Source organism: Gadus chalcogrammus, chromosome 21 (genome assembly GCF_026213295.1).
Source record: "Gadus chalcogrammus isolate NIFS_2021 chromosome 21, NIFS_Gcha_1.0, whole genome shotgun sequence".
NCBI classification, from domain to species: domain Eukaryota; kingdom Metazoa; phylum Chordata; class Actinopteri; order Gadiformes; family Gadidae; genus Gadus; species Gadus chalcogrammus.
In genome coordinates, this window is record NC_079432.1 from 13,674,920 (window position 1) to 13,687,641 (window position 12,722).

The following is a 12,722-nucleotide window of genomic DNA, read 5'->3' on the forward strand; positions in this document are numbered from 1 at the left end:
ATGTTGATAAGAGAATTAAAATGAGAAGAATTATGGGACAAAAAAATCAAGGGATATTTAGCATAGAAAAATAATTTGCGATTAATCGTGAGTTAACTATGACATTAATGCGATTAATCACGATTAAATATTTTAATCGCTTGACAGCTCTAGTATATATATATATATTATTTATGTTGGTATCCATTTTACTTCCAACTGCACCTTCCACTAACCCGCCCCCTCTCCCCCCTCAAGGTTCCTCTGTCCTACACCAGCGCCTTAAGTAGCAACTCTCCATACTACTTTGCGGCCCAGCTGCCCCCCAGCAGCCTGCCAGAGCCTCTACCTTTCACCGTCGGGGACAACCGGACCTACCAGGTGAGCCTCCCCAGCCATTGGCAGCGCTCAGGTTTTGTTCTTGTGGTTAGAACCACGCACAGATCGCTGCAGCTCCCTTTGGGCGGGCGATCAAAGCCTGCATTGACCCGGGGTTCTTAGCTCACACTCCCTTGGGATCCACTGGATCCCAAGGGAGTGTTAGCTAAGAACCCCGGTGTTTGGGTGGGTCCACCTTCATCAGGTGTATAGCCTATGAGGCGATTGAATATGAAGCGCCGTCTAAGATCCCGGGCCACACGCCGGCGCTGCCCTTCAGACCTCAGAGCTGACAGTGGAGGTCTTTAACCGGTGAGATCAGGGTTCAAACGGCCTGCTCCTCGCTCCCCAGGGCTTCTGGAACCCTCCGCTGGCCCCGAGGAAGAACTACAACATCCTACTGCAAGCGGTCAGCAGCACGGACCGGGTGAGGCCTCCCACCGCCACCACCAGCACGTCCACGAGGCGTGGTCATCACACACCTGGTCATCTCACACCTGGTCATCACACACCTGGTCATCACACACCTGGTCACCGCCCTGTGTTAACGTGTTGTTCTCTCTCCTCCCTGCAGGAGACCAAGACCCAGTGCCTGAGACTAGCAACCAAAGGTGAGGGAGCCAGGCCTGTCCTACCCCTCTGAATCAAGAAGGGGGGGGGGGGCACTTCCTTTATTAAGGGATGCCAACTACAGGGGCGAGATGGGAACCAAACAAAACCGAATTAATATGCTCTCGTAAAGGCTTGACTGTCGCCAGAGGTGTCGCTGTCATTGCCATGTTAATTTTTCATGTTTTTGTCCGTTGCCCGGCTCTAGTTGACAATATCTGATCCGATGTTTATAATCTGGTTTGTCTGTTTTTAGTCTGTTTTTATTGTAGGTCTTTTTTGATAGTGGGTAGGGATGACTTAGTGTGTGTGTGTGTGTGGGGGTGTGTGTGTGTGTGTGTGTGTGTGTGAGTGGGTGTGTATGTGCTTGGTTTAAATATCATGTTTGCACTAGGAACCATATGCTGCCAGATTATCAGACTCTCAACCTCTAAATGGTGTGGACATAATCCCTTTGCCGCCTCCTTCTCATTCCCCCCCCCCCCCCCCCCTCCCCTTCACTCTCTCTCTATCTGTACTGTGGAGGGATATTTTCCGATAAATCTGACCTTGATCATTTCACTGAGCGAGAGCGTAGGCCTCCTCGCGTCTCCACGTATCACCAGAGAGCACAAACACCACATATTTAAAAAAAAATTAAGTTGGTTATTTTTGTGTTCATTTGAAGGTTGACCATAGCAAACCGTTTACCAAGCAGTGCTTCGAGTTATCGGCACAGAAATGGCACAAAGAGAAAACGCCCTACAAATAATGGGTAAATGCATAAACCCTGACGGTTGAAAGAGGCAGATTTCATCAAACAGTCTGAATCCAGCCACAGAATAATGGCCTGTGTGTTTATACTGGATAACCAGCAGCGGCCAGGCCAGCAAAGTGACTAGTGAGCTAAAAACGCAGTCGGCCCGTTTAGCTCCAGGGCCCATAAGCCAACACGAGTGGAGTAGATTTAATATTGTCTAAAGACGCACTAACGCTAATGGACAGAGGTCGTCCAAGGCTCTTGGTGTGTGTGTGTGTGTGTGTGCGCGTGTGTGTGCGTGCGTGCGAATGTGCGTGCATGTGTGTGTGTGTGTGTGTGTGTGTGTGTGTGAGACGGGGGCAGGGGGCTCTTATTGGGTCATCCTGGATGTTTTCTATTGTCACGTCCCCCCTCAGGGTGTGTGTACTGACCTGGATTCAGTACCTCAGTGGTCCTGGTGCTTTGCCCCCTGCTAATAATGGAGGAGGGGGGCGCACTCGTCATGTGGGGTCTGGGCTTATTATATGAGATGCTTGAAACTAAATGAAAGCGGCTAGTGATGTTGAACCCAGTAACACGGCAGGGAGGAGGGCTGTCTCCACACGTTTGTGTGGCCAAGATCGTGAGCCGCGGGGAGATTACCGATTTTTTCTTGTTGCCGTGAGGCATTACTGGACGGATCACAATTCGATAGATTTATATATTTTTTGTATTATATTGAACTATAAAGTAGCTGTGGGCAGGATCGGCCGGATTAACTTAATACCGTATGATGTTGTTCTGCTGCCAGAGCAACACAACTCTGTTGTGCTGCTGATGACATCCCTAAGCAGGGCTTAAGATCACAAAAACATCTATACTGTGGATTTGATGACATACTAGCGACAAATAGCCGTTGAGGCTCAATAAAACGAACACATGTTAAAAACACCACGGCCGTTATGACGAGGTTACAGTGAAGAGTGTGGAATAATGACTGCGGCAGGACATTAAGAGATTATTTAACAATAACACAGTAATCAACATGTGTCAGTGGTGACAGGGGACTTGTTGTGCCTCGGCTCCTATACAGATCAAGACGGCCCTCTATGGGATCCGTCCACCAGTATTATTGTTATTCAGATTAAATAATATCCCATACAGTAGTACCCTTGGTATTATAGTTATCACGACTCTGCCTGGTTGAAACACATTTGGCAGTTGCTATTGTCTTTTTTGTAAACGGTATTGTGACCAATCCCGGGTAAATATTTGTACACTTTGCAAAAATTGTTTTATTTAACACGACAAATTGTGCCAAAGGCTGAATTTCTTGTGTGCTGCTGCAAGTGAAATAACGACCACAGCCCGCCGTGGATATATTGACGTGGGCCACGGACACCGCGCTTACAATTTACCTCACCGGGTCTGGTCATTGACTAATTCAAACACGGGGCTTGGCTATCTGGAGCTGTAGTTTGTATCCACAGCCTGAGGGAATCAGAGTGCCGTCCCTGAGGCTGCACGGTGGAATCCAGAGCCCGAGGTGAAATGAAACCCTGGGACAACATTTGAAAATAGAGGGCTGTGCGTGTGCAGACTCCCCTCGGGTCAAAAACCGAAAGGCAACAAAAAGTCTAGCCGTTGAGTTTATCGCGGCGTTGCAGTTGAAAGAGGTAGAAAAAAAGCGGTTAATTGATTTGTTAGTTATTATTCATTTTAGACGTCACGGTTAACGTCTTTTCCATTGGAGCGGTGCCAGTGGAGTCCGCCGCGCACACACATGGTTCCTTACATGGAACTGTTGGGAGAGCACGGCCCACCTAACGCTAAGCAGGCCTGCACCCCGCACTGCAGCGGGGAGGCCTGAGCGTGTCTCACATGATGAACTAGGGCTCTTTTTTTTTCCCTCTGATTTGGAGAGCGTCCATGTGCTTCCCAACGGCCTACAGTCTGGATGAGTCAGACATTTTATTCCGATTAGTTATGGATGACAGTGTTTTACGGACCCGGCGAAGGTGGGAGAGGGAGAGATTACCAGGAAATTCAAATGAGTCACTCGTCAGGAATGCTCTTCAAAAGAACAGTTTTAGTTTGGTTTCAGGCCTAGGTTCTCACAGATGCATTCCATTAAAGTTTGTTGCTGTCTTTTCGCAGCAAACCGTTTAGTTATTGGAGGACCTTTCCTGAACCAAACCCACTCAAATTTCAGTGGGATTTAGCGGGGGTCCCGGTTCTCATTGTTTCCTTAAAACAGGCTTACTTTTATTATTAGTTGTTTTTTCTATTCTTGTTTTTGCACTGTGAAAAAAGTCAAGAAAGAGAAAGAAAACCAACCAAGTGTCTCACTCAGAAATGTCTGAAGGCAAAATAAAAAATCAAATTAGACCAAAATCCAATAAACATTGTGGTTCTTCAGGTGCGACCGAGGAGCCAGAAGTGGTCCCGGACCCGGCCAAGCAGACGGACCGGGTGGTGAAGATTGCGGGCATCAGTGCCGGCGTCCTGGTCTTCATTCTCCTGGTGCTAGTGGCCATCCTGCTGGTGAAGAAGAGGTAAGTGATCCAACTCACACACACACACACACACACACACTCCCCAGGCCCTCACCCGAACACACACACATACACACAAACACACACACACCACAATGAGAGGAGAACAAGTCGGCCACACACACACGTCGCACACATGTAGGACTTGCCACCCGAACGCAGCAACACGCTCACTCGCTCACAGCGCTCTCGTTGTTGTGCTGTTGTTGTGTTGGTTCCAGTGTGCGTGCTGCACCATACGAGCCATCCATCTACCATGTCATCCACCATTACCGTTGATCTCCCTTCTGAACCAGCCTTCTGCTTCCCCTGTCTCGTAGCCATAGTGGTTGTGGTTGTTTTTAATGGATCGCATTGGTGCGCGGCGGGGGCTGGCTATGACCTCTGACCTGGGGAGCTTCCTCTCTATTGAGGCGTTGTTGAGGCACAGTCAGTCCTGAGGTGCTTTAACAGAACATCTAGGGCTGTGGCAGGAAGTGAAGAGTAGGACTGAGGCTAGGAGGAGGATTTAGCATAAGGATCACAGGGAACTTAATGAAGAACTAGGTTCTAAAAAACAACCCGGAGCACTTTTCACTGCCTCCAGTTGTGCAGAAAGTAAGATGATTTGATTTGAGGATTTTTCCCCTTTCCGTCGTTAAAGTGCTGACTAGAGACTAAAACAATTCGGTATTGAATAAGGATAAGGGCTAAGGGGGGGCTGTGGACAACACCCCGGTCTTGATTGGTTTTCAGGCGTCTGGGTCACGCATGACCTCATTATTGATTGATCATTATTGAAGTCAGGGACCTGTAGCCAGTAGTGCTTTGGTAGTGGCATTGTGGACACAGCGGGGAGAAAGGTATTAAACTCATGGAAGTGCCCCCAGGCACAATTGAGATGCAGAAATGTGGTGAGGATTTATTTTTTGATTCCAAAGCGTTTGCCTCGAATGACCAATCCAAAGCACAGAGTCCTATGGTGTGCATTCATTACAAGGCAGTGCAGTTGAACATATTTCTAAAAGGTAATGACAAATATCAGAAAGGGCGTTTAAAATGTACAGCTGATGCATGACCACCACCACTGTATTCTGTCGTCACTCGTCATTGAAATGCTAATACACGGTCCAAGTTATTCTAGGGGCAGCACATCCTTCTACAGCCTGTACCATGGTCCACCAACGGGCTCGCTGTTTGAGTGTTTGAGAGCCTCTGTTATAGCCTACAGGGTGTAATAGCAGTAGCTACCGCCCTCAGCTTTAGTCTCTTCATCGTCAGCGTGAGGTGTATGGCGCCATCGTGCGGCCATTTAATGTACTGCAGACAGGTTTCTTAACGACGCGCGGGCCCTACCCTAGCCTTCATGCTGTATATCGTGATCCATTCATCTGGTTAATGATGGTGTTCTAATAAAAGCTTAAAATGAACAACGAAAAGGGAATGTATTTTGTCAATCTGAATTCCTGAGCGGCTTCACATATATTAGAGGTGTATCCCGGCAATGAAAAATCAAGTCCTTTTAAATGATTGTGTATTTAGCACCCCCTCCTCTTTTTTTTCTTTTTTACCTCCACTATATATGCTAATGCATTACTTGACCCAGTCTGTCATCGTTTTATTAAAGTCGTTAACTATGAATTACAGAGATGGGGAAGCGGGGGTCTAGGTCCCGTTAATCATGATGTCGTGGATGAGAGGCGGTATTTCACCACGGAGCGCACAACAACATCACTAATAAAAAGACGAACGCGCACCAGGCGAACAGGCAGATGTTGGGTGTGGGCGACGTGGTGATGCTGCGTCGGTGGTTATTCTCAGACAATACATGTACTGTGCCGGTCAAGTTATGCTCAACAGTTTTTTGTCACCATATAATGTATTTCAGTAGGGTAATATACAGGAAAAGAGTTGCAAAAACAACCAAATAAATAAAAGTTACAAATGTACTGAATCTATATTATAAAATCGCATTTGTCTCAGGCAGGCTCACAGGACCAATTAGGGCGGTTATATGTTTTCCTGGGCACAGGGCACATATTTACCTGTGTTAGCGCGCACACGTGTTTTAGTGGGAAGTGAATAAACACGGCGTGCGTCTACCTCTCCGTCGACCCTCATTTGAGGTCCCCTGTTTGGAACGCGCCGCAGCCCTGTTATAGCAGGTGTAATGAGGAAACTGTCACTTTGCATACGCCCCCTAGGAGACCATTGTAAATATCATCCACATTTACATTTATTGGCTTTGCCAAAAGTCTGAAGCGGAGCAGCGTTCCAAAAAGTGCAAACCAACCATTAATAATCGACATGCATCGTATATATTCTACTGGCCATATATATATATATATATATATATATATATATATATATATATATGACCCATTGTGGCCAATTAAAATACATTGGGTAGTTAGCAGTGACTCCTGGTCTCCAGGCAACAGTGGCAGTCTGACCCTTTTTGACTTTTCAGCTCTTTTCTTATTTTCCCCATAATTATCACGATGAATTAAATTCAGCACATTTGGTCCCACTAAAGCACATGCCTTGATTTATTAAAATTTCTGCTGAGGTCACAAATGAACCCTGCTGCGAGAAAGCTATCATTGTATTACTTATATTTGACCAGGGAGGTACTTAATGTACGTTAATACACCCAGACATACACTCTTATTATATTAATAACCATCAGGTTTGGATGGAGCATCTGTGTCTCTAGTACAAGCCAAGATTGCGAACTGATTCTTGGCAAATGTGACATTTAAACACCAGACCTACAATTATCTTCTTCTCAAAAGTAAATCTCAAACGTCTCTTATAATTATTAATATAAATCGTGTTATGATATAATGGAAATCATACAATTACAATGTAATTGTTCTTTGTGATACCTTTCTGTTATTCATGGGATACACTGGTAAACAATACTACTATATTACATCCATGATTTTCTCTAAAAGTTGCTTGGGTGATTTCTGGCTTTTAAGTTATATCTGATGCTAGAATTGTAGGTTGTATATGTTTGAGGACTGTAAGCCAACATTTCTAAGAAATTCATGACGTGAAGTATATGAATTGTAGTGAAGCACAGAAAGTTTATTTTTTGCATTATCTTTAATACATTTGTTAGGGTTCCGATTTTGGTAGTTTGTTCTCTTTTGCAAACCACTTAATTTCGGTTGAATCTCGGGATAATTTCAGCTATGACAACCTTCGGGAGATTATATTTATTTCACCAAGACGCTTTGTGAATTGTGATTAATGTCTGTGTACATTTGAGGGTTGTGCCAAAAAGTTACTGTTAGATTTAATAATTTTTCTGAAAGGGTTCCAGGGAGATCAATCTTCATTATCATCATTTTATTTTTGACTTTTTACAACTTTGAACAATACTGCATCTTTAAAATGGTGGGACATGATGGCATCATAATGACATCATGCTTGTTTTACAGGAAGTTGAAACGCCTGCTGCATTAATTGAACAGATCTGGTGTCTTTCAATGCACCCAATGTTAAATATGTATATGTAGTGATAGTGACGATAATAACACAATATTAAGGGATAAAGATATTTACATTTCTAAACAAGATCAATCAGGTCAACAGGCAGCTTTTTAGAGAGGCCTGTGTTCACTTTAACAAAACGGTAGAGAATTAAAGAATATCTACAAAGTAAGTGAAATGCATGATGATAAATGTGTCTTCATATTTAATTGTACCGTCACCATATTCTTTTTAAGTGTGGCTGTCATAATATTAATCTAGACTTGAGCTTTAGCTGTAAAGTAAACTGTATTAGCCAATACTCCCCTGCATGCCCTGGAGGTAGTCTCAGATGTAAGATAGGAAAACGACTGTTTTCATTTTGTTTATTTGATGTAATGTTGGTGGTTGGGGACAGGACAGGGAATGTCCTAATATGCATATTCATGACCCTTGTGTCTCACTCTTTGCTTTTTTGATTGGCTCACAACCCAAGGAGGACCTACTATTCATACTCTTATTACCTGTAAGTAGACCACCAATCAACGACCAGCTAACCAAGCTGCTGCTATCTTAATGGGCAAACTAGTGGCTAGATGTTGTTCCTTTTCTTCTTTTTATTAATTTACATTTTTTTTTAAAGATGCAGTATACTTTTTTCAAGACAAAACACATTATCAACTCTAATCAACCAGCCTCTGCCATCCTCATTGACGTCTTTCCAGGGTCAGGGTCAATTCACCTTCATTCCAGCCAACTACTTCTACGGTGTATTCCTTTTATACCCATGCTTAAATACCGCCATTTTTCATTTTCTATTTTAATTTTTGTCAACAATTTTTATATTTTGGGAGGACGACCAAGAAAGGGAAAACGCTGTCTAGAATGAAGTATATCATCCTAGCCGAGGCCTACAACAGTAGTTTGCTGGAGTGGTTGAACTGAAAGTGGATTGACCTCAGCCCTGGTATCCTCTACATGCGACAAAGTTGCTCAGATGTAGGATGTAAGCAGGCCTCAAGTGGGACGCTTCGAACCCCCCGCTGGTGTTATTTGAAAAAAGAATGCTGCACTGTCTAAGGATGTAGCTCTTTGTGTGCATGTAGTCATGTGATCACCCATCCACCCATCAAGTCACAGGTGTCATGGGGATTCTGGAGGACTCTTTCCTATTGGTGGATTAGAAGCTACCTGTTTACTGTTATGCGAAAGGGTGTTTCTTGAAGTGTTTTTAATAGCTCTTGGGTGGTGTTTTTTCTTTATCTGGTGGTGTGAGAACTACTCTCTTTCTAGTGTTGGTCTTTACAGAGCAGTCTTTTTCACTACTTCACCCTCTCACAAACTCGTTGACACACACACACACACACACACACACACACACACACACACACACACACACACACACACACACACACACACACACACACACACACACACCCTGTGTGCTGCTTTGGTCGGCTTTTGCTAACACTGTCTTTCTACTGAGTGTGTGTTTGTGTGTGAGCGGTGGTCATACATGTGGCGGTGGCGTATCTCAGGTCAAGAGGTAAAACCAATTACACCTAGCATGCTCTCTTATTATCGCTGCTGTGTTCTGGGGAAAGGTAAGAGCCCTACACATCTTAAGTTGGGCCACAGTGGGCAAAGGTTCACCAAACTTCATCCCACATGTGTGTTTTCTAAAAAAAGAAAAAGACTCCTGAGGATTATGATGGTTGGATGGTGGTGGGATCTATAAGTCAGCTTTTGGGATGTTGGCCTAACTGGTGAATGTCTGGCTTATAATAAAGTTCCTGCATGCTCTGCCATGCTTGAAGTACCCCTTGTCTCACCCCCAGGCCCCTTCCCCCCTATTTGATATCTGGGATGCACAAGTCGGAGTTTGTCCCTAGCCTGCCAACCTTCTTAAAGTCTTAAATATTGTATTCTGTTATTGGATCTCTAGGTAAACTCAGTCAAATGTTGGTGCAAAGGCCCTTTACACAGAGGTCTCATCATAGGACATACACAGGTCACGCTCATAACACTAATTATGGATCTGCTCCTTAGATATTCAACGACAAAGGTAGGAGACATATCTTTGAACGTTTAAGTCTCCTGCCCTTTTACATCGAAGGAGAAGGCCGATAATTACTGTCATGAGGAATAACCAGTGCTTTTCTTACGATGACATCTTTATGAAAAAGGTCTATTGGGGTCCTAAGGTGACAATGGCTGCATTCTCTTGCTGGAAATGATGTGAACGCTGGCTCGGCTTTACATTTTTTCAAAGGAGGGAAGGCAGCCCTCCATCCCCTGATCTGACAAAGAGCAGAATGACAAGTAACAGAATCAAGTTGAATACAAATATTTCCAATAACGTTTTTATATTCCTGCAATACTACCTTGATCTTGACATGATCCTAAGCCCTGTGATGCGTATTTGCTCTGCCCTGCCTTGCTATTCATTGCTCTGGTGAATGGGTGTCTTTGGACACTAATGGATTCCTTTCCTGAAAAGACTAAAACGAAAAAAATAAGGCTATTTGACAGCTATCATCTGGCAGCTGCCTTATATATCACCCTCGTTCACGACAGGTTTTTTTCCCCGGTGTTTCTCGTTCATTGATGTCGGTTTTCCCCTCTGACGGTGGTTATGCTTCTTCCCACACACTCCTGTTAGAGCCCACGGACTGTTAAATAAATGCCGTCTTCTACACACACCTTTCTTTCATCCTCCCCAAATCTCTCCCCCCTGTCCATCCTTGGTTTGCTCTTGTTTGTTGCTCTTCTCTGATGGAGGAATCAGCAGTCGGCAGACCTCGGCTCTTGCTGTACATTTCTAAACCTAACCTTCTGACAACAATGCATTGCCATGCTTGCCTCCAGGAAATGTCAAATTGGTTAAAGTTATTCCTTACTTTAGCAAAATGACCCTATGTGAAGAGAGAGTAACCAAGCACTAATTTCAAACATCGGTGCCCATCACTGCCTGTGGTGTGATGACACACATGGTGTTTGGATCTGGGTTTCTGTTTGACTCAACTCGGGGTTAGCCTGTTGTTGTCACTTGCACCAAGATCATCTTTAAGTGTTTGGTTACTCTTTGTTGAAAGTACTTCAGCAAACCAATCAGCTTAGAAAGAAAAGCCAATCTTTTATTACTTCACACCATTTCCTGCAAGACTGGGAAGAGTTAGAGGCAATCCTGGGAGGGGAGAAATGAAGCAGGGCTGCTGTGGTTTGGTCTCATTTTGTCTCTTCTCCAACTTTCTCTCTGTCTCTCTATCTCTGTCTCTCTCCGTCTCTCTCTCGCTCTGTCTTTCTGTGTCTGTCTCTCTCTCTCTGTCCATCTGTCTCTTTTTCTCTCTGTCTCTCTCTGTCGCTAGTCTCTGTCTCTCTCTCTGTCTCTTTGTCTCTCTCTGTCTCTCTCTCTGTCTCTGTCTCTCTCTGTCTCTGTCTCTCTCTCTCTGTCTCTCTCTCTGTCTCTGTCTCTGTCTCTGTCTCTCTCTCTCTCTCTCTCTCTCTCTGTCTCTGTCTCGTACTACCGTGACAATCTTGACAGAAAACTGGCGAAGAAGCGCAAAGACGCCATTGGAACGACGCGGCAGGAGATGACCCACATGGTGAACGCGATGGACCGTAGCTATGCCGACCAGAGCACCCTTCACGGCGAGGACCCCATGGCCGTGACCTTCATGGATTCGCACAGCTTCACCGCCAACAGATGTAGGTCCATCTCCTGTAGGGCTCCGTTTGTGGGGCATTGAAAATGTATTTTGTAACCCAATGCCTGACCTACATTTTGTTTATGGCCTTATAACTATTTACATCCGTTATTCATTTTTAATGTACAGATTGTAATCCATCCTATGTGCTTAACTATTCTAGCTGTTCTATTTGTATTCTATTCTATTTTCTGTTTTCTTCTTCTAACATCTAACAACCACCAACATGACGGAAAACTTTCCACCAACCATTATTTGGTTGTTTCTAAAAGAGAACCGTATTTTTTGTTGACTGCGTCAACAATGTAGAGGGTGTGTTTTATAGTCAATGTTAATATGGGATCTCACATTCCCATTTTGATCAGTGGAGATATACTCTTTCTGAGCCATGTGTGTGCGCTCATGGACATATCCAGTTATGTGTGCGTTTATCCCAGGTCCAGTGATGGTTATCCCTGGTATCTGCCCGACCTCAATCTAAGACTCCCCCATGTAAACTTGCGTTGCTCACCTTGTTTCTTCTTGCAGTGCCCAATGACCCCCTGGTGCCCACTGCTGTGCTAGGTGAGACCAATGGCCTCATGGCTTCCAACCGCCAACCATTACGTGACCCATCGTGTAGTAGTCGTCAACAGTCACCCCATCCCCCCAAAACCCCATCACGCCATGTTCAGTCTCTATGTTTGTAGGTGTGTAATCCCAGCTCCCTGTATTCCTTTTGCCGTTGAATCGCCACATACAGTGTGTGCATGGGATCTGACCAGGGCCGGACGTTTCACAGTGCTCGTACGCGCACTGCACCATGGGTGAAGTTGTGAGCGCCACGTGTTTCGTGGAGGACACGGTTTGGTAACTAAGTATGCGTTTCAAACCGGCTGAATCATTGAAATCCCAGCTGTGGTTTCTGGGACGGGCACAAGCTGTATTGATGTTGATTCCGTTATCGCTTTCCCACGATACACATTCCCCCACGGAGACCTCATTATTTCCACAGCGTTGGCTGGTTTTCAGATGTGTCCCCGAAAATGCATTGAGCCAAATTTTTGAATGGAAAGAAGACACATTTCACACTGTGGAAAAAATGGCTGCAGATTACAGCCACGACATCGAGTTCAAAAACAAAATAATTGCATCTGTGTGCTCCAGTGTGCCACTATGTATTTGTCTGGATAGCTGTTCCGGTACGGCTATAGGCCCTATTTGGCTACCTGCCATCTTGGTGTGCAGGGAAATTATTTATTTCCCCCCTCCCTAGATACGTTAGCTGTTGCGGCTCACGTCCATGTGAGTGAATTATGAAAGCTTTAGCCTTCCTGA

The 12,722-nt window shown here is 44.8% G+C and overlaps 1 protein-coding gene across 9 annotated transcripts in view; it reads left to right on the plus strand.

Moving 5' to 3' along the window:
- The window catches only part of ptprk (protein tyrosine phosphatase receptor type K), a 107,156-nt gene that overhangs the window by 78,841 nt on the left and 15,593 nt on the right, over positions 1 to 12,722 (plus strand). For 5 of the 9 annotated variants that reach the window (XM_056581763.1, XM_056581765.1, XM_056581764.1 and 2 more), the window contains 6 exons: positions 238 to 360; positions 710 to 784; positions 932 to 968; positions 4,104 to 4,239; positions 8,195 to 8,224; positions 11,243 to 11,406. In XM_056581763.1, the coding sequence (XP_056437738.1) occupies positions 238 to 360; positions 710 to 784; positions 932 to 968; positions 4,104 to 4,239; positions 8,195 to 8,224; positions 11,243 to 11,406 (565 nt within the window). The remainder of the gene's footprint in view (positions 1 to 237; positions 361 to 709; positions 785 to 931; positions 969 to 4,103; positions 4,240 to 8,194; positions 8,225 to 11,242; positions 11,407 to 12,722) is intronic. The other 4 variants (XM_056581768.1, XM_056581769.1, XM_056581770.1 and 1 more) reach the window with 1 other exon arrangement.